The 21,894-nt window shown below is 41.3% G+C and overlaps 1 protein-coding gene across 7 annotated transcripts in view; it reads right to left on the bottom strand.

Moving 5' to 3' along the window:
- Nucleotides 1-21,894, bottom strand: part of PLEKHA7 (pleckstrin homology domain containing A7) — a 340,205-nt gene that overhangs the window by 75,141 nt on the left and 243,170 nt on the right. For all 7 annotated transcript variants that reach the window (XM_059722625.1, XM_059722626.1, XM_059722627.1 and 4 more), the window contains 3 exons: nt 10,111-10,215; nt 7,153-7,225; nt 3,988-4,088 (listed from right to left, as the gene is read on the bottom strand). In XM_059722625.1, coding sequence (XP_059578608.1) covers nt 3,988-4,088; nt 7,153-7,225; nt 10,111-10,215 — 279 coding nt within the window. The remainder of the gene's footprint in view (nt 1-3,987; nt 4,089-7,152; nt 7,226-10,110; nt 10,216-21,894) is intronic.

Raw genomic sequence — 21,894 nt, 5'->3', positions numbered from 1 at the left:
GGATTGTCCTGCTTTGAGCAAGGGTTTGGACTAGATGACCTGCTGAGGTCCCTTCCAACTCTGATTTTCTATGATTCTCTGTAATAAGCAACTGACTGAATGTAGCCCATGTTCCCACACGTCTCAGCAGTGATGATCAACTCCCCTTAGTACATTCTGGCTGCTTGCAGATGTTCTAAAAAAACAAAAAAAAGTGGTGCTTTACTTTAAGCTCGTCATGCTCCTGTGCCAAGCCCAGTGCATGCCTAGAAGAGGCATTGCATTAGTTGGACCTGGCTCACCCACCATCTGTATAGATTGGGTGCTTTAGTGAGGCTTTTCTGACTTCGATCAGCTTTACCTTAAAGTGCCAAATGTCCTGCTGAAGTGCCTGATCTATACAGACGCTGTAGACCTGGGTGAAAGTAACATGCGGCTTCTTCTGGTAAAGAGCGTTTTTGTTTGGGTTTTGTTTTTTTTAAATGTCTGCAAGCAGCCCCTGATTTTCACAGATGGCATTCAGAGGGGCTCTTCTATAAGCTCTTCAATGGACTGTCCTATAACCCTGGAGTCACTTTCCTTTCTTGGTGTTGGGTGTTAGCATTGAACAAGATACCCGTCTGATATATAAGCCACACAAGATGGAATAATGCAAAAGGCAAGTGTCCTAGTAGCATTAATGTCATTTGAGATCTCTTATAAAAATGTTGTGCTACTTCTATTGATTTCAATAGGATCAGCAGCAGACTCCACAGTTGTATTACTTCCTCTGAGAAAATTAAAATGCATATTAGAACAATTATAAGTCAAGAATTCTGCTGTTTGTAAAAAGATTTCTTTTTTCTTTTCTTTCTCTACACTAAATAAGGGGCAGAGATATTAGAGCTTCAGAGACTGCCATAATGCCTGGCTTCCCTGAGAAATTCTGTGGGGAAAATAAAAAAAATTGGCTGGAAGGATAAAAACAAATTGAATTCAAAATGAAACTTTGAAATAATACACACTTTAATATAGGCTCTGTTACTTGTGAGAACAGCATATCATTGCACCAGAATGCTGCTCTAGGCACTTACTATATAATTTTGACACAGTGTTGCAAGTGAGACAAAAGCCTGAACCCAAGCCTTAGCAGGTAAGGAAGACAATATACCAAACCCACAAACTCCCATCAGGTTTTGCACTTCAAATAATAGGCATACTATTGAACTGGTCCTCTCCCCAAAAGAAAACCTAGAAAAAGTGTTTATTTTTCAATTTCTAAGTTAACTGAGCTAAAAAAAACCTTATGAGTCAAAGTTTATTATGTAAAAATTCTCACAGAGGCTGCATGATAATTTTTAGTCAAAGCAAGTTTTTACCCTGAGATTTCAATCTCAGAAAACAGACATTTACAATGGAAGCTGGCCAATAAACAAGCATATGCCTAAAGTGCAATTAGCATATTACACAAAAACCCAAATGAAAAACAGACAAAACTTTAAAAACATGACAAGATACAGCTTCCTCTTGTTCATGACTTCAGTGTGAAAAAAAAAATGTATCTTTATTTTTGGCTTCATTTTCTTGTGTTTTCTATTCCTGGCTGCATTTAATTATGACATGCAGTGCCTGTCCCCGCTCAGTACATTTAAGGGCACTGGACAGATTAGATAAATGTAATAGCTGGTGAGTGACAGAATTCTGGTAAGACAGTGCTAGTGACAAACCTACAGTGAATTCTGGGGGCATGGAATTCAGACAGTGCTATGCTATCACTGCTATGGAAGTCCTAGAAAATCAGATTCTTGCTATTATTACAAAACATAGTTTTGAAGTGAGAAGTTTACCTTAACATTTGCAATAAAGTTTAAATGAAAGCTTAACTAAAATCAAGCCCAGACCGACATAGAATCTTCTATAAACAGTACATACCATGCTATGTATCTAATGAATTTTATATATGGACTGTCTGATAATAGATTTCATAGACATTAGGGGCTGGAAGGGACCTTGCAAGATTGAGTCCAGCCTCCCTGCCATAGGCAGGAAGTCTGCTGGGGTCAAATGATCCCAGCAAGATAAACGTCCAGACACCCTTTGAATGAGTCCAGAGTAAGTGTTCGCACCACCTTTGGGAGGAGTTTGATCCAGACCCTGGGCACACAGACTGTAAGCACAATAAGACCAGCTTTGCTACAAACGTTGTCTTAAGACATTTTATAAGGATACCTTGACTTTAATAGGGTGCTGACAGACATGGGAAAAAAAAACAAACGCTTTACCGGAAGGCGCAGTGTGTTACTTTGACCCACCTCCTCAGCACCTGTACAGATCAGGTGCTTCAGCAGGGCTTTCTGGCACTTTTCACTAAAGCTGATTGAATCAGCTGTTAGATAGTGCCAAAACAGACCCACTGAAGCGAGTGGGCAACAGACATTCGGCAAGCCAAGTCCAATTAACAGGCTGCCTCTTCTGGGCACGTGCTGGGCTTGGTGCAGCAGTGTGCTGAGTTTAAAGCACAGTTTTGTTTTGTTTTCACATCTGCAAATAGCCTAAGGTATTAAGACACTGTCTTAATACAATGCCTTACTGTGACCTTTCTTTCTGTTTTTCTTTCTTTCTGTCTTTCTGGAAATACGCTTTATTTTGTGATGGTTAGAGACTTACTGAAGCCCAGTAGGATTATTCTAAATCATCTGAAAGGAACTTTGAGAGAAAAGTAACTTCACTGCTTCTGAAACGGAGGATTTATCCATATCACAACTCCAGCTGACAGCAGAATATGGAAAGATACAATTTGGTCTAACCTAGGTAAAAACCAGCTTGATGGCTGTCAATAGCAATACTGAAGCTTGCTTATTTGAGGTGCTATTTGGCTCTTGAAATGTAACTAATCCCTTTTTCTTGTGTGGTTATTTTAAATCAGTTTACAGTCTTAACCTAGATTTGAGTAATAATTCTACAAATGAGAATACTAGTTAGTACTTCATTAAGCAAATGCTAAACTTAAGGCATAGTAACTAATGTGCATTAATGAACGTGCATACGTGCCCACAATGTGACAGATTCTGTTCTAAACAGCTGTGTATTTTAAAACTGTAACCTTTGTTTAAGACTATAATTTGCCTTAATGGCTAGGCTTAGTCACACAGTGAGTTGGAGGCAGGTTTTTCCATTGTCAACAATAGGTCTATGTTCTTTGTTGATTTTTCAAAGATTTGCAATAGCTACAGTAAAACCATAAATTATCCAACATAGATTTTTAACAACGAATCCCCAAATTATCAAAACAATAGATTTACTTAAGAACTACATGGAAGACTAAATTAAAATGTTGTTCTAAGCCACATCTAGAACAACCACAGCTTCCAGAATATGAAGGAGAATAAGCTGGCTGCTCATCCTCCCCTGAGATGAGGAAATTACAAAGTACGTTAAGTGACAAAAGAAGAAAATTAATTATTTTAGCTACTATAGGGGAAATACCAATTATCCAGTTCTGGGAAGAGAAAATAAATGAGAACTTTCATTGCCATACTACATTATGTAAGAGACACTAAAGTCATGACACTGTTATTTCCTATCTGTCAAAACCGAGCAGGTGGTTTTATCGCAAATAAAAAGCATCCCCATCCACTTTGAAGTAAAGCATTCCATGGGAGGAAGGCAATGTTTTTCTCAGTTTATAAAAAGTACTAGTAAAGTTTATCAGTTTTATTTTCTGAGGCTTTATAGAAAACCATTTCCCATATGCCAAAATAAAGCTATAAAGACGTATGTAGCATAGTAGAAAGATGAATTATAATATAATTATTAGATACAAGAAAAATTATGTAGCTTGAAAAATATTTATTAAATATGTATTTGATAAATCAGTTTTGTTTTTAAAATATTTATGCAGGGAGAATTAGAAATGTTACTGTTTACTCTATGACAATATATTCTCCCAGGCAAACAAACATTTAAAAATATTTACTATACACATTGCTAATTATATATACCATAAATGTTGTATTTGATTAATTGTACCTTAAAGGAAAACTTGCGGTGGATACGATCTTCAGGTCCAACGGGAGATATGACATAACTAGGCAACGGTATGCTACCCAAAACAGTTTCTTCTCTGCTATCTATTGAATGGAAAAAGTGAGTCACTGTACCTCTTCAATAAGATATTCTCCCTATACAGTACCATCAAACAGTGGAGAAAACAGTGCCTATTATATTATGCTCCTGAAATTTCTCCCATTTCCAATTTTTTGTTTTTTCAACCAGAAGAATAAGCACTCAAAATAATTCTTCTGCTGATATACTTCCAGGGACTAAAGAACAGAAGAGAGAAACTGGAAAAAACAAGGCCACCAAAGTGACAATGTGTTAAAGTGCAAGGAACTAGTGATTCAAAAAATCTACTGGAGTGCCAAAGACATCTCTAGGCACCACTGTCTCCACTTAAGCAGCTGATCTGCCCTCTCTCCTCCTCAACAGCCCCACCCCAAGGAGTCAGCAACTTGGGGCATTTATACATATGCTCTGGGAGGCTCAGGGTGGGGGAGGGGCTTTAACTAGAGTAGCTTTGGGAGCTGCTGTAATTAAAGCACCAGGAGTGTCACGTGTATCAGCGTCCCCACACTGAAAAACGGCAGCAAAGGTGCTTTAACTAATGCTTGCCCAACAAGCTTCAATTAAGTGCCCCTGGTGCCATTTTTTAGCATGGGGACACTGATACTCATGATGCTGGAATCTGCCGGAGCACGGTAATTACAACACATTGTAATTACAGTGCATGGGAGTAGCTTCAATGTACTAGGCACCCCTAGTGACTCTGCTTCCTTTTCCTTCCCACCTTGCATTAACACATTGTGCAATGCTCTGAGATCAACATATGATACTACATAGATTTTGATGCCACATAACTGTAATGATTTAAAAGTCAGTAAACCTGCATGATGTAAAATAGACTATCAAGTGTGACTCATACATCCAACTTATTTTCTAATTAATTACTTAAGCAGTTATAGAGCTACCACAGTCTATATACGAACAAACCTTCTGGGTGCTTGCAGACGTGGGAAAAAAAACAAAACGTCACTTTACTGTAACCTCAGTGAGTTCCTGCATCAACCCCAGCGCAAGACCAGAAGAGGCAGAGCTTTAGTTGCACCCAGCTTACCCATCATCTGCAGAGATCAGGCACTTGGTGGGGTGGTTGGCACATTTACCTAATTCAGTCATCTCCAACCTTTTTAGGTTGGAGATCACTTTTGGAATTTAAGAGGAACTGAAGATCTACCTCCCCCACCCCCCTGGCCAGCAGGTAAGTCTGTGGGGAGGGGAAGCAGGGGTGGATGGGATAGGGCCATGGGGGAGTGGGGCAGATCAAGGCCCCAGCCCTACCCCACTCCCTCCATCAACACTAGGGCCTTGATCGCTGCCCCCAATCACTGCTGGTGAGGGAGGGGAAAGCCCTACACAGTTGGGGCAGAGTGGAGGACAAAGCCATGAGTGGCCTGTCCAGGGAGTTCAGGGAGGGGGCGGGGGCACGCAGCCCAGGAGGGCGGGGGGGAAGGGGCGTGTCCCCAGATCTGCATGTGGGGTGGGGTGGGCTGGTGCCTAGGCTGCAGCTGGGGCAGCACGGGGCTCTTCCTTACTGGGCTGCATTCAGGCCAGGTGGCTGCAGCGGTGGTGGCAATGAGAGTGGGTCACTCCCAGCACCGCTGCCATCCATGCTGAGCACAGTGCAGGCCAGGCCTGGCGGGAACAGCCCAGAGCAGCCTTCCAGCCCATAGCTGTAGCTGTCCTTCCCCTGTGCCCACCAGCCCCAGCCCCCATGTCCTCAGGGGGAGGGGAAGGCTGCGCTCACCAGGCCTGGCCTGCACTGCACTCGGTGGTGGTGCTGGAAGCAAGGGTTGGGGAGGGGTTACAGTCTCCCTCTGCATGGCCCCACTCCCAGCACCATTGGTGCAGCCACACAGCCTGAGCACAGCCCAACCAGGGAAAGCCTGGCACTGTCCCGGCTCCAGCACACCCTGCCCTGCCCCCAGATCCAGAGACATGCACACCCCCCCGCCCTCCTGGGCTGCTTTTCCCCCCTCCCCATGCCCCCTGGCTGTGCAGGGCCTGCCCCCACACCCTACATACAGCTACTGGTGCTGCCTCGCATTTGGGGGGGGCACATGCCCCCCTGCCCCCCGATCTGTGCACAGCAGAGACAGCTGCAGCTGTGGGCTGGGCTTTGTGCTCCAAGCCCCGCTGCACGTGCCCCTGAGGCCTCCACCCATCCCCTCCCCCACTAACTGACCTGCTGTGCTCGGGGGGGTGGGGTTAGGGCGTACACATGCATGCATACGCTCAGCCCCCCCCAGCCCAGGATCAATTTGAGGAGACTCCAGGATATACTGGTCAATCACAACTGACCAGTTGGTGACCACTGATCTAGTAGCTGATTGAATCATCTTTAGCTAAAAGAACCAAAGAGCCCCACTGAAGCGCCTGATCTATACAGATGTTGCAGAGCCAGGTGGAAGTAATATGCTGCTGCTTTTAATAGGGTGCGTTTTTTTGGTTTTTGTTCCACATCTGTCAGTGCCCTTTGTGTTGCAATTTTCCTAAGCACTACAGAAACTGGGTTTTTAACTTCATAAATTCATGTGCAGCAGGTGGGATGCAATGCCTCCATTTGGGTCAAGAAGAAACAAAGGCACAGAGAAGTCTAATGATTCAACACTGGAACTGGGATTCAGAAAGCCTGGGTTCTGATCTGAACTCTGCCACTGACTGTGTGATCTTGGATAAGTCAGTCTCATGGTGTTTCTCCATAGCTGTAATAATACTTATCAAATGATATCCCAGAGATGTTATATTAATTAATGTTTGCAATGTGCTTTGAAAATGGACAATGCTAAATAACATATAAAATATTATTATTTATAATCCATGAACAGCTGGAAACCCTGGTCTCTTGTTTCCCCAAACCCATGCCTTAGCCAAAACCAATTCAAATAAGCTAACAGTAATTTTGCTTACTGGTGAGGATTTAGGTCACAAAAGTAATATTAAAATAGTTATGTGAGGGGTATGGCATGGTTAGGAAAAAATACTAAACTTTAAGAAATGTTCAGAAAGCAAGCCAAAAGATTTTCCAAAAGGGTCTGTTTCATGAAAATTATTTAGATCAGCCTGTTACCCACTCACCTTTGTAGTAAAACAAACAATAATCAGAAAGTACGAACCATCGTCTTTTCCATAACCTCATTCCAGAGCTATCCTGAAATACAAAGAATTTAATATACTTCCTTTCCATTCAAATACAATCTCAAAGATAGAGAGTCTACCTTCGCATCTAATTCTTATGTTATAACAATTAACAGTTTATCAGAAATATACCAAGTATATTATTTACAAAAAAATGAATTTTTTGCTTTTTGTTTAGTGAAGCATGATACAATGACAGAAACGTCAAGTATAGTATCCAGTTACAGGATGATCTTTCTTAAGTCATCCACAGCACAATTTTCAAACTTTTATTCACTAACTAAATTTAGATCTCCAGTACATGTGGCTCTATAAACAAAGGAGCTGTTGCCACCTATTTCCTCAAAGGATCTATCAGGCCATTAGGAAAAATAATCAAGTAATTAAGCAGGGAGATGCATTCCAACAAGAACTGCTTCCCATTTCTGATGAGTATAAGGACATATTAGCAGAGTAGACAAGAAAAGTGTAGTTGAACAACATACAAAAGCAGAAAAAAAACTCGGTAAATAAATGAGTTAAAATGTGTAGAAATCATAAAAAAGCAAGGAAAATACTTACTATAACATTCTCTCACCAACCTTCAAGGTAACTCAAAAACTCTTTTAAAAATAGACTTCTATTTCTATTAGACTTTTAGCTCTACAAGAGATTTTCAGCAGAGAAATAGGCATTGTCCAAAAACAGAAAATAACATTGAAAAATTATTATAATTACAGATCTACTGAAATTCCAACAGAAGTGACCTCTACAGTGGCTCCTTTAATCTTGCTGGTTTCATGGCGTACTGCCCCCAATACTGATTGGCAGAGGGACCCTAGTATCCCCAACACTTGTTACTGATTGCTGGGGGGGCAAAAACTGTGGTTTTAAATATGACATGTTTTTTATCTCCTGCTGCTGATTGGTCAAGGGGCCCTGGTGGCCCCGCTGCTTGCTGTTGATTGTCCAGGAGGCAAAAACTGCTCCATATTTAGAACCAGAAAGATTAAAGGAGCTGCTGGAGACTGCACTTTCACCATGATTTCGGTAGGTCCCTATTATAATTTAACTTACCTAATGTTACTCTTAATTATGATGCTGAAAGTGTAGCTCACAAAATTCTTATAGGAAATACAAATGTTCAATAGTCAGAAAATAAGGAGATGGCTATACTCTAACTACATATGGTGATGCACGTACCAAATTCTCATTCTGCTTTCTGTCAAAAGTTTACAGCATCCACCTAGAAACAAATTTCATTTGTGTGAACTGCCTACCTTCACATAAAAAGTGTTCTGACACCAGCCTCTCAATTTAATGTTTCCTATTACCTAGTACATTGTTCCTCCTACGAAAAGGGTGTCAAACTCACTGCTCCTCACAAGCTGGATCCAGACTGCAGGTCTCTTCATGGGCCAGATCCAGATGCAACAGTAGGGCAAGCAGCAATGGCAACCATGGGGCTTAAGGGTGATGTTGCTTACCATCTGATATGCACCCCCAACAGTGCTCTATATCCAGTATTTCAGTGGTGGGCCCTACCCACCTGGCCCCCAAATTCCTGGCACCTCTGGAAGCCCTGTCGGTAGGATTACATGACCTATATGTTTGACACCCCTGCCCTAAGAGATAGGGCTATAAATTATGTAGAGTGGCCCCAAAGCATTTTTTTCAAGAGCCTCAGAAGTTTCATGCTGTGAAGACTGACTGATACAACTGTTGAACTGGGGAGCGGGGGGTTGCAAATAAAGAGACAGAACTGACTAGCTAGAAGATCACAGAAAAGTCTTATTAAATAAGCGGAGGCCATAAAAAATGTTAAATGAACAAGCTGTCTGCCAGAGTGCATCTTTGACAGGGTGGAAAGCACAGAAAACATTTTCTGGACTGAAGGAGAGGATTTCCAAATGGGAATATCTGAAGCGCCGTTCCACATATGCCCTTTTTTCCCCATCCTAATCCCACCTTAAACATGTGGAGAGAGGCTGTTTCTTTTCCTCCTCTTTCTTTTTTTATGTTGCAAGGGACAGTGGCACATGCTAAATATACCTGCATAGGCTCTATCCTGTCCATTGCTACTGCCCTTGGGCAAATAGGGTATGTTGGGACTAGGTGATTGGCTCCTTGTAATGCTGTAACATGAGGAACACACATTACTGCCTAGGAGATTTGTTATCATGGACCTTGTTTCACCTTCACACCTGCTATTTGCAATCTAGCTGTTGGAAGCTAGGTGGATTACAAGTTTGAGGCTGACAAAGAGACTCATTATACGTAAAACTGGTGAAAGGATGCATGGGTTTTCTTCACTTTCCACTTGTCATCCAGGAGGTCTGAGTCTGTAGATCTGGGTTACATTTATGGCAACTTGGGCAAGTGCCAATGCAGTTGAACGAAATCTCTATAACTAGCAGGGCTTCTTGGTCACTGGTCCTGAGTACGGCAGTGCATTGGAAGAGGATTTGGCTCTGTCTTGCATAGCTTGAATCTCCCTTAATCTTCTCTTGCCTAACACTGAAGTGCAGAAGGAGAATGGGTTGCAGCTCTACTTTCAGTCAAGGCCTATGGACAGGCTCACAGGTATAATAGCCCACATGGAAAAAAATCCTACTACACAGTTCAGAATGGTAACCAGATTTAGGCAAGAGAGTTGCAGCCTTCATATTAAACCATTAATCTGTTGTCTATTTGTCGTTGTTTCCATAATCATATCCAATTTTAAAGTAAACTTTAGGTGGCTGATTTCAGAGGTGCTGAGCACATATAACTCTACCCTGTAGTAAATAGGAGTTCCAGATGCCTTGGATTACTGGCAGTCAGGCCCTTGTTCATTTGCTGTTACCTAAAAAAGCTTTCTTGGTTATCTGATGATTTTGAAATTCAAAGAAACAGAAACTGATCATCTCTTATACACACCTGTTTATGTAGCCAGCCTCGTACTACAACTGGAACATTAGGATTCCTCCGGATAGACTGGTCCCTCTTTCCAAAACTGTGAACTTTGTTGCCAGATTTTACAACCTGAAGACACATGTTTGGACATTACTAAAAAAATACTATATTAAACATACATTTTGGAATACATAAATGTTTCCTACTTTATCACACAGCAATAATTATAACAGTTATAGTGTTTTTTCAGATATCATATTTATAATAGTTAAATACAACCAATTTAACACCATCATCAGCATACCAGTGTCCGAATGCACTTCCAGCTCCTGCTTGAATCATAACTATGAATGACATCTAACCTTTTGAAAGATAAAACTTAGTTCTTCTGTGCTTGAAGGAAGCTCTGTGCGCATTATCAGAACTGTTTGTACCAAAGCACAGAATGAGTCACACAGTCTCTTTCTCATGTGTACACATGCACGTGCGCCACACAACAGAAATACATTGTACATGTGAACTTTACTTTTGTTCTTTTATGGTTCATCTCGTATAAAATTAATTTAAACAGAAGCAGTGCTTCATTTCCAGAAACAGAGTACCAGAAAAGTAGTACTGCTGGGAAGGACTCAGACTAAGGGAAGCAGAGATTAGAAAGTCTCCACAAACAGAGGAAGTTGTAGGACTCTTCTCAGGTGAAAAGCTGTCTGGGGAAAAAGGAAGACAGCATTAATTTTTGGGGAGAGGACTTGTCCTGCTCTTTCAGGATCTATCTGCTTTACAGAGATGCCCATGTCTTTCTGATATACCTCCTAATCCTATTTCTCTTCCTCAAGAGGAAGAAAGCTATTTTGCATGAGACATCTCAGCTTCTTGCTTGCCCTGCAGAGGTCAGCTATATTGTACCCACCATGTCTCAGTGCTTTACAAGGTGCTAGAGACATATCTGCACAGAAGTACATAGGATGAAATCCTCAGCACTTCTGATCGCTGTTTTCTATTCAAACCTCTCTACTGAACTCGCAAGAGTATTTATGCTCATCAGGTGAAGACAAAAAACCCAGCACTGGGAGCCAACAAATAGTTCTCATTTGAGGGGAATAATTTTGCCAAAACAACCAGGCAGGCGGCTCTACACCCTGCCATCACGTACACCACAGAAGATTAAAAGAAATATATGTAAGACAGAACCTTGCAACAACATTAAAGTAGATAGTGTCAGTTTAGATCAGGATTGTCCACCTGAGGGCCAGGGACGGACATTACACATAAACCAGTTTAAGTGATCAGAAACTGGTTTAAACCTGTAACAGAACAGAAGTTCAGTGCGCATAAACCACTTTCAAAATGGCGTAAACTGGTTTAAGATAAACCTGGTTGAATGTAGTATCATACTTAACTGATTTGGGTCAAACCAGTTTATGCAATGTCTTCCCCAGACTTCTTCCTTGTTTAAGTTAAACCAGAGTCCACCTAGCATCTCAGATGATTTGCATACTTGGGCTGGGCTGTCTGCTCCAGAGAACAGAGCTGGCCCTGCCCTTCTGCTGCCTAACCAGAGCTTCAGCAGACTGCAGGCACAGCAGGATCTGCCTGAATTCCCTGGCTGCTCATTTTATCAATTCAGGCTCAGGCTTTGTGAATGTCTGCCCCTAGCCCAGGAGTTAACATGTGTCCAGGCTCCTGACCTGGGCACTTCAGCACTGCTCCAGCAGCAGCTGCTGCAGGAGTCTCCAGGCTCCCCCTCTCTTCTCTGACTTCCACTGCCTGACCCCATCTCTGGGGGTGGGGCTGAGGGAGCCCATAGCCAGGTGGCTTGGGGGGACCCAGATGTCCCATGCAATGCTGTACAGCACAGGGTGCCAGCATGGTACAGCCAGGCTCCAGCTGCACAGTGGGAGGGATCTATATAGCTCAAGGCATAGGGATAGTGGAGGGTGCAGGGACTGCAACCCCCAGCCATTCAGAAATTGGACAGCCTTGATTTAAATTAAGAAGATTCACTACTTTTTTCATATCTATATTAGAATTCTCTAGTTCTAGTACAGACATCAACACAGGTGCATCTTAATGCTAAATTAATATAATAGCAGCAATATCTTATAAACTTGATTATTACATGTATTCTGTACTGAATTAAATTAAGCTTAAACACAGAAGTGCCCCATTGATATAAAAGGCCTAAGGACAAATCAAAGCATCAATTAAATAGAGTTTCAGGTGACTATACAAGTGGAAGAAATATTTTGCATTCCAGCTAAGTACCAATTTGGAAGCTAAGTGTATCTGTAATGCAACGATGACTACTACATTATTATACCATTGGAAGTTCTTAATACTAGAATGAAAACATCATTATTTGCATGGTAATTTTATGCAACTGGGGCTCCATCTGGCTAAGCACTGGGAAAACATACAGTAAATAATAGGCCCATCTTCAAGATCTTACAGTCCATGGTTGAACTGCAACATAGCAATAAACAAAAGTGACAAAAAAAAAAGAAGAGTTGAATTGTATAACTGGATGTTTAGGTCTATGCTTCATTATGTGATTAGTCAAAGATGTATCCACCCCATGCTTTGGACAATCATGTGAACAATTTTAATAAAACAAATATAAAACAGTTAGATTGAAAAGCATAAATACAGGAGTAATTGGAGAAATACAGATTTTCAAAGGCAAGAACACACTCTTTTAACAGCTGGCTCCTCATCATTTGTGCCACAAATCCTTCAGATAACTACAACTGCTAAGGTGTCATATGGGGATATAATATTTTCATGGGAGTAAGAACCAGGCCATCAAGGACTCAGCTGGCACGTCCACACGTTGCCCTATGGTGACACAGCGATGTGCTACATCACTGTAAGGCACACTACAGTGATGTAGCAATCATGTGGGTCTACATGTTATCACTAGCTACGTTGCCATAGCTGCACACTCCCTGCTTGTAGTGCACTGCTGCGGTGAGGTAATGGGGAAGTCTTTGCGTGTCTATACAGTGCAGTAGGGGCAGTTACTGTGCCATCTGTTAGTACTCCCAAAAGGAAGTACCAAAATACAGCGCAGTAATGTTGCTGTATGGAGACATGTAGATGCACCCAGTAGGTTAAAACCTACACTACATTGAACTCCAATGAGAATGAACTGGAAGCCACTGCAGAATCCAATGTTCATTGCCAATAAAAATCTGGCAAAGTAAATTGGCTGCCCCATACTGTACTAGCTGAAGAAAACTAAAAAATCTTGAAGTTTAGTCCACAGCACACCTCAGTGCAGAGATACATTGCAGAACTGGCAATGGAAGATAACTATGGCCAGGTCCAAATCTGATATAAAAACGTTGTAACTTCCTAGCCAAATCAAGATAGATGGTATACATCCAAAACTCAGAGACATCACTGCCATTTCTTCTGTTCATTTCTCCCACTTATGAACATTACCATCAGTTTTATCTGGAATGAACTTCAGTCCGCTGTGTTTTCCATCATGTCAGACCCTCATAAAAATCAACTAAGCTAAAATCTATGGTGTCTTGTCTCTTACTCAGACACGAGTATGACACTTAATAGTAGTTACATATATGGGACACTAATCCTCTTTAGCTTTAGGATATTATTTTAAAATACTAACTGAAGACAGAATCCTCTGTTTATTGAAACCCTACCAATAGAACAACAATTTTCTGCAGACTCACCAAAGCTCCTGTCTAATAGCTATGACACACTGATTTCAGGATTTGACAAGAGGAATGTTCAAAAAAAACCCCCCACCCTTACCAAACTGGGTGCATTTTACATGGTGATTTAATAGCAAATGCTGTTATTCTGTCCGCTGCCCCTGAAACTCAGAACTCATTTGCTCTTTTCCTGCGGGCATAACAACCTCTACCTTTCTTCTTCCAAATCACACCTTTAAATGCAATTTTTCTATAAAGATCCCCAGGGACAGCAGCTAGAAGATTACTTCACCAGTATGAGCTTTAGAACTGCATAATGTATTTAAAGTATTTTTTTGGTGTCAGACTACAACACTACAGAGTAGCAAATAAAATGGTGGGCTGTGTGTTTCTGCAGGATTAAGTGATATTAATAAAATATTACAGTATTCTGGTATTGATCTCTCACAGTTTATAGTGCTTGAATCAACTTTTAGTAATATTCTGCTCTAGGAAATCACTGATTTTCACTTAATGTTTTTGAGGACTATGTACCTTTAGTTCTGATTAGAAGTCAACCCTGCATGCAATTTGAGCCCATATTTTCCTATTCAATTTTAGGAAAAGCAGTTTTCCCCTGGAAAAAAGTAGATAGCTACAGATGAAGTCCTGGAACTCCATTTGCTCACTAGAGAATCAAATAAGCAAGAACCCAACTGTGGATTAAATGCACTAAAAATATAAAATTAAAAAAAAATCCTCTGTACCCAAGATAATTTTGCTCAACCTTCACCACACTGTTTTCAGTTTAAAACATCATGCAATACAATTATATACAGGTATACAGGTGTCAACCAAAAGAGGTCCTTATCAAAGTCCAAACTTGAATTGCAATGTGGAGTTTAAGCTTCATATACCAAATAGAGTCAAAATCCTAGGATCCAAACAGCCCTTATTTTAGGAAATCAAAATTCAAATTTTCCTATTTTTAGGGAGAAATAGAGATGGATGGTTGTATGAGAACTTCCTGACAATTTTTTGTTTAGTTTAGTTGCAAAAGACTAATTTCACTGAATGCAAAATGTTTCGCTATTGGTTTTGACTGACTTTGCTGAAAAACAGAAAAATAAGCTTCCAGCAGAACCCTACATGCCAGCTGCTTCTGTGGACTGTATCCCGGGTTTGTGGCTCCTGTGGTCACCTGCGGCAGACTGCACCATAACTGGGAGCCAGGGGTCTGGAAATCTTAATTTGATGCATGGCTGTTAGCACTTCTAAACTCTTAGCCTCCTTGCAGGAGGATTAATGCCTGCCTCACACTCCAATGGAGCATATATGGGAATCTCACGAAACATGGTGGGGCTGTAGCAGTCTCTTTCATCAAGCCACTGCAGCTCTTTCCCTCATAAGCTGAGCCTGCAACCACCGTGATGGAACAGCACCCTTATGAACTGCAAAGCAAGTGACCCTCTGGGGCACCTTTAAGGGTCACACTGGTTGGTTTCTTAAGGATGCTGAACAGGGTTATTGGCTCTGTTCAGTAGTACAGTATCAATACAATTATACAGCAACCTTAAGTCAACTGACTTTTATGGTTTATTTTGAGCAAAAAATGGTGGATCTATAAATGAAATGATATGGTATCTGCCTGAGTAATTTCATTTTTCAAATGGAATATATTAAATGTATAAATGAAAACTATTATTAAGTAACCAATAAAACCAATATATTTTATCTATGTAAAGTGAAAAAATTTTATATTTTCTTTTCATTTCATTGTAAATGTTTTGCTAATGAATGTTATGAGACTCATAAAAGAATCTGATATCTTTTCTACTTCACAACTAAAATAGAACTTAGCAGTTTCTCCACTCAGACTTCAACACTGACCATCTGGGACCATAAAATCTGTCTATAAAGTTCAGTTTATATAACCATGAATTACCATTGGCTTTATAAGATGCTTAGTGCACTTTTATTTCTTGTAAAACACAGTAAAGAAAGGTATTGTGTATATACAAATACATACATGATTTGTAACCATGCATTACAAATATAATGTAATATATAAAATATATTAAGCTATTAATTGCTACCATGAGAAAAGAATTCATTTCAGAGTTTACTTTTTCTTATAGATATTAATACCACTCTAATAAAAATGAAAGTTTTCTAATTATTTTGAACAAAGAGCTTCACACATATCCATACAGATGTCAGAAGGAATTAAGGAGTTGGATACCTTGACAATAGCTGCATAGTACCTTCCAGGAATATGACCTTGTTTAATTAAGAAGACTCAAGAATAGAATTCAATGATGTACTTGTAACAGTTATTGTTCGTCTATTCCAAAAGTCATTCTAGCAGAAATGCCTAAACAGAGATTTACACAGAACATTTCTATTAGCTGGATAAGAAAAGGCTACTCACAGGACCAAACTAATGAAAGGGACGTGGGGGTAATAATAGACCACAGTATGAATATGAGCGGGCAGTAGATCCTGTAGCCAGTAGGGCAAATAATACTCTGGCATGCATCAATCGATGCATCTCCAGTAAAACCAAGGAGGTGATTCTTCCGCTCTGCTCAGCACTTATGAGACCACAGCTGGAGTACTGCGTCCAGTTCTGGGCACCAGACTTTAACAAGGACGTGGACAAGCTTGGCACAGTCCAAAGAAGAGCCACCCATATATAATCAGAGTCTTGAAATGCAAGCCATACGAGGAAAGGCTGAGGGATCTCTTCAGCCTGAAGAAAAGAAGGCTGATAGCAGACCTAGTAGTAGCTTACCGCTACGCTAGGGAAGTATAACAAGGGCTCAGTGACCAACTGTTCACCAGGGCACCTGAGGGGAAAACCAGGAGTAATGGCCACAGACTCCTGAAAGACTGATTCAGGCTGAACATTGGGAAAAGCTTTTTCACAGTCCGGGTATCCAGACTGTGGAATAAGCTCCCTCCAGAGGTGGTGCAATCACTTACCCTGGAAATCTTCAAGAGGAGACTGGACCTTGCTGGGGTCATCTGACCCCCAGTTATCTTTCCTGCTTGGTGCAGGGGGCTGGACCCGATGGTCTTCCAAGGTCCCTTCCAGCCTTACAATCTATGAATCTATACTAAAGGTTACAGATATTATATGCCAGTTTCATGCTCATTACAGTAATTAAAATATTTTAAAGTACAAACAGAATCACAGAAAATTAGGGCTGGAAGCGACCTCAGGAGCTCATTTCATCCAACCCCCTGCTCAAAGCCATTATTTAAAATCTCCATAAACTGGATAATTAAAAATAGCTGTTCCACTTTGCTATAGCAAAGAATGAGTCGTAATATATAACATGTATGTCAAATTTGGCTTCAACAAGCTGCAACAGATTTTCTTTTTATAAGTTTTGATTGTTCCTCTTTTCCACACTTCAGTCATCCTTTCCTGATCTAAAATATTCTGATAACATTGGCATGTGTTGATAAAGGGACAGTCAAGCTGCTGGCTTTGTCATTGAAACCAGACAAGTCACTTGTGATGTCAGTGCCTGTCTGCATTGCAGACTTGTTTGGGAATTACTCACTTTTTCTACTACAATTAGATGCCAGCAGCATGGATTTTTTTAATTCCCTCTCCACTAGTGTTCCATTTCCTACTCCCCATTCAGCAATTCCAGCTGGAAGTACCCAAGACAAAAAAGTACCTAGTTTTAACTATGAAGCATTCCTACAAGATCTGCTCCTAAAATGAGGGATACACATTTTATTAAAATGTTTTTCTTCTGAAATTTATTTTCTAAGCATTAGAAAAAGCAAAAAATTTATTGCAGTAAAAAACTGGCTATCACACATAAAGATCTTTACTCTCACTCCACAGAGAGTATATACTTTGCCTTTTCCTAATGTCTTTCATTCAAAGATCACATTAATTTTAGTGTAATGACAGTTCCAGAGAATTAGAAATCCTTCCAATTTTACAGACAGGCATACCAAGTTGCCAAGAGATTAAGCAACTTGTCCACTGCTGTACAATTAGAGTCAACAGTGGAAGAGAACCCAGAATTCCAGTCATTATCTCCACCTGAATCCTCCAACCACTCTGCCATTACCTCTTATTTCTCTCTAGAACCATTATACCTTTCCCCTTATTTTCATGTCCTAATCCTCAGTTGTTTGTCTCTCAGTTGACTACTAGCAACAACATCTTTGAGTATCAGCAATTCAGCTTCTTCTCTTAAACAGACACTATCTGAAACACTGACATTCCTAGTGCCATCTCATATTTCGGACTTTATGGAACCACTCACTGTATCAGGTGGCCCAAGAGCAGATATTCATTTCAACATACTTTACACAGTTAGTGAAAATAAATCTTTGGACCAGAAAGTTACTACCTGAGCCTCTCACACACGCACACTGAACTCCAGACAATAGAAATAGTTTTTCAACCTAAAAAGAAATGGGCCTTTTTCAAGGTTCTTCTTTCATCCAAATCTTCCTTTACCTCTCTTTATTCCTTCCACTTTTTTTTTTCAAGTGAAGATCCATAGATTCATGCAAAGTATGGGCACCTATACATGTGCAGGGAGGCTTCTCCAACATGCTGTAATTACAGTGCATGGAACAGCCTTGATTAATCAAGTCTGCAGGCGCATAGTAATTACTGTGCTCTAGCAGACTCCAGTGTCACATGTATCAGCATCCCCATGCTGAAAAATGGCGGTGGGGGTGCTTTAACTAAAGCTCGTTATTTGCTCAAAATAGAGGCTTGTACATACTAGAAGGTTCATCCTCTCAATCTTGAAGTGTAGCTGATAATCTGCTGTTCAGCTGACACTTTTTTTCCAAGATCCAGCAATTCTTAGGTGTCAGCTCTTGAAAAGAATCTAGTTGAACTCACTATACTAGTTCTTACTCTATTAGGTTCAGTAAACGGACAGGTGGATAAAAATAACAACACAGACTTGATCAGCATTCCAACCCCAAGTCCCATATTTGTCAGCCAGGGTATCAGACCACACACCTGTCCAGAGAAGCACTATGCAAAGCTAATTCACAAGATATGGTAGCCAGCTGAGAAAGGTTGAGACCTTTCCTAAAATGATCTTAAAACCCTGGTTTATCTAATGCATTTGCCTTTATAGCACAACTCTAAATACAGGAAGTTAGATATGGGCTATAGAGTGCAGATATAGATTCAGAGAACAGAAATGAGAGAGGGAAGGTCAAGGGTGTTAACTAAGTCTTTAAGGTGGGTGTGACGGGCTATGGTCTTTACTGCAATATTTCTGTTTTAAATGTATTCATGTTGTTAGAATATTGAATGCCTCTGCTTACCTCTTTAGCCTGATCACAGGGAATGAAGGGTTAAGTCTAAGAGGGATATTCAGCAACACAGGACTTGAATAGCCTTGTTAAGGCTTCAGATGGTGTTGGTATTCCCCCTTTGGAAGATGCATGCCAGAGGCTTCAAAGCCTCGACAATGGACAAAGTAGGGTAAACAAGGAGAGCATCTGGAGGGAGAGCGGAGAGGAAATCTACAGACAGACACCAACAGAGCACTTTGGGGCTCCTGGCTGTGGCACACTGGAGAGGGAACAGCTGAATATGTTTGGGGTGCTTAGAACAGTGCAGGCTGGGCTGGGGACAGAGGGACCTCTTAACCCTTTGAAAAGGGCAGAGAACCTCTGGTTGGATGGCCTTTGTCCTAATAAATAACTTAAATGAAGAAAAGCCATCTGTTTTGCTGCTTGGAACTTCAGGTTGCACTTGTTCTCCCCAGCAAGAGATAAAGTCCCTTTCTCAAGAGCTGAACTAGAAGATAGCACCTTAAGTAAGGGCCACAGACAACTAGGGAGGATGTGGGACCAGAAGGCCAAGGTATCAAAGTGAAAAGGTGCCAGGGCTCTGCCTTGTTTAGAAGCCATACCTTGGCTGGCTTCAAGGGGAAGACAAGGCACCCTCCCCCAAAACAGACATCTGCCTTTTGGGAAGGGGGCGGGAAATCAAGCCTGCATGCACCAGCCACCCTGACCAACAGGCTGGGGTGCTCCAGCAGCCTCCAAGGAGGCTGCTGAACTGCCACTCTCTCCAGCCCCATCCCCCCAAGCTTCAGGGCTGAGGCTGAGGTTTGCTGCCTAGCTGAAGGGAGGTGTGGGGTGTAACAGAGCCCTCCACCTTGCAGGTCCCCCCCCAGCTACCCCAGCCAGGGAATTGGGGAGGAGCTGGGCCAGGCTCATGAAGAGAGTAGACTCTGTTCCACGCCCCCTCCAGATCAGGCTAAGTAAAGCAGAGAGGGGCAAGCAAGTAACACTGAGCTCCTGGCTTTCCTGGCCTGAGCTGAGGGTGGTGGGGTTGGAATGGAGCCTGTTTGCCTTATGGGCCCAGCCTGGCTCCCCCCAATACCCCAGCCGAGCAGGGGTGGGGGGCTCTGTTTTACCTCCCCAACTCCCATCCAGCTCCAGCCAGGCAGCAAACCCCAGCTGGCAGCTCAGTGCTGCTGCCTCCCTCCCCTCTGCCTTCCCCTCCCTGCCACTGACAGCCCTGGGAGTGAGGCTGGCCTGCATCAACCCAGCCCACAGTGTATGAAAATTAACCGTAGGGAGCACAAATTCCCTAAGGTGCTCTGAAGCAGAGTCTTCATCTAATACTTCATTTGAGGAGGGTTAATTTTTTGTGCGATCAGCCACTTTAAAAGCACTCTATAGCCATGCATGCATGTCATAGCACAGCTGTAAAGTGCCTTCAGGGGCACTGAACAAAAAGTGTAACTTGTGTAAGTGCCCATGAAGCTTTCTGCTTCTGAGCCTCTGGGATCAGTTCAGATCCCAGATGCCCTCCCACCTCATAAGTCTAGATTACTGGGTAGTTTCTAGTTTCCTTAAAGATCAGGCTTCCTGGTTGTCATTCAGAACCTTTGTTGGAGAAACAAAGTTGTGGTGAAAGGCCTTTCAAAAGATATAATGCAGGCAGGATTTCAGAGAAAAAAACACTCTTAGGAGGCACAAGAAGCATAAGAGAGCCTCCAACTAAAAGTATTCTGCCTGGTTCTGTACCATCTGAAAGAGAAGATACACTAGTATTCCTCTATTTTATTGGGCTACAAACAGAACTATGGCAAAGTGCATCCAGTGAGGGACTAGTGAGAAAGACCAATGGAAGTATGTTTAAAGGTGGTGATGAACACCAAAGACTATGAAATTGAAGGAGGGGATTAGAAAATTAATCCTCCTGGCCACTGAACAGCAGATCTCAAAATAAATTACAGGAGGAAAACTGGTATGCTCGTATCTGGACAGGATCAATAAAGGCAACATTCTAAGTAATTAAAACTGGATTAAGAAAAGAAACACCTGGGTACTCTCTCGCAGGTTGAACTGCCACAATAAACTGTAATTGCAAATTAACCAAGTATCATATTCAGGTGAACATTAAATTGTCCATTTTAAAATGACAATTACACTAAGCAGTTTACTTTTAAAGCTAAGTATGTTGCTAAGAACTGACAACATAATGGCTCATGAGTTGGTCCAATAAGCTTTAAATGAGTAATTATACTCAGAATTGAAGAAGCATTACTGAGTTTCATGAAATGATTTTCCTTTCCCCACTATTAAGCCAAGAAGAACAAAACAGAATGAAAGCTTTTCACTGATGGCAATTTAACAGAGAAATTAACTGATCAATAATAGCCTTATAATCAATTAGCTAAGTCCTTTCTTCTATGACTTAGACACTTAACTGGCTTGATGCCTTTCCAGTAAAGAAGGCTTGACAAAGGAAAGATGTACAAATACTTATTTCTTCTTTATAGACAATACGTTCCTCACTTTAATCTAGTTTCAGAGGCAACTAAACCAGTTTAGTTGTACTAGAGTGCATCATATAAATTATGAAAAATAAGGGGGGAATATTTTTTTTTGCCATGTGCTGTACTAATTTTGATCATTTGGTATTTCTGGGTTTTGTGTGTGCATGAAGAGATATGCAGCCCCTGTGACCTGTACCTACTTATAACTGAATAGCCCTAACTTAAGATAATAAAGGAAAAAGAAGGGTAAGAAAGAATAGCAAGAGAAATTCAAAGTTATCATTTCCACTGTTTTCCAGGTGACCTTACAGTGCTCTGGCCAATCAGATGACTTGCTGGAACTGACATGA

Source organism: Alligator mississippiensis, chromosome 2 (assembly GCF_030867095.1).
Source record: "Alligator mississippiensis isolate rAllMis1 chromosome 2, rAllMis1, whole genome shotgun sequence".
NCBI lineage: Eukaryota > Metazoa > Chordata > Crocodylia > Alligatoridae > Alligator > Alligator mississippiensis.
The sequence above is the reverse complement of the archived record's forward strand: the minus strand, read 5'-3'. Positions and strand labels throughout refer to the sequence as shown.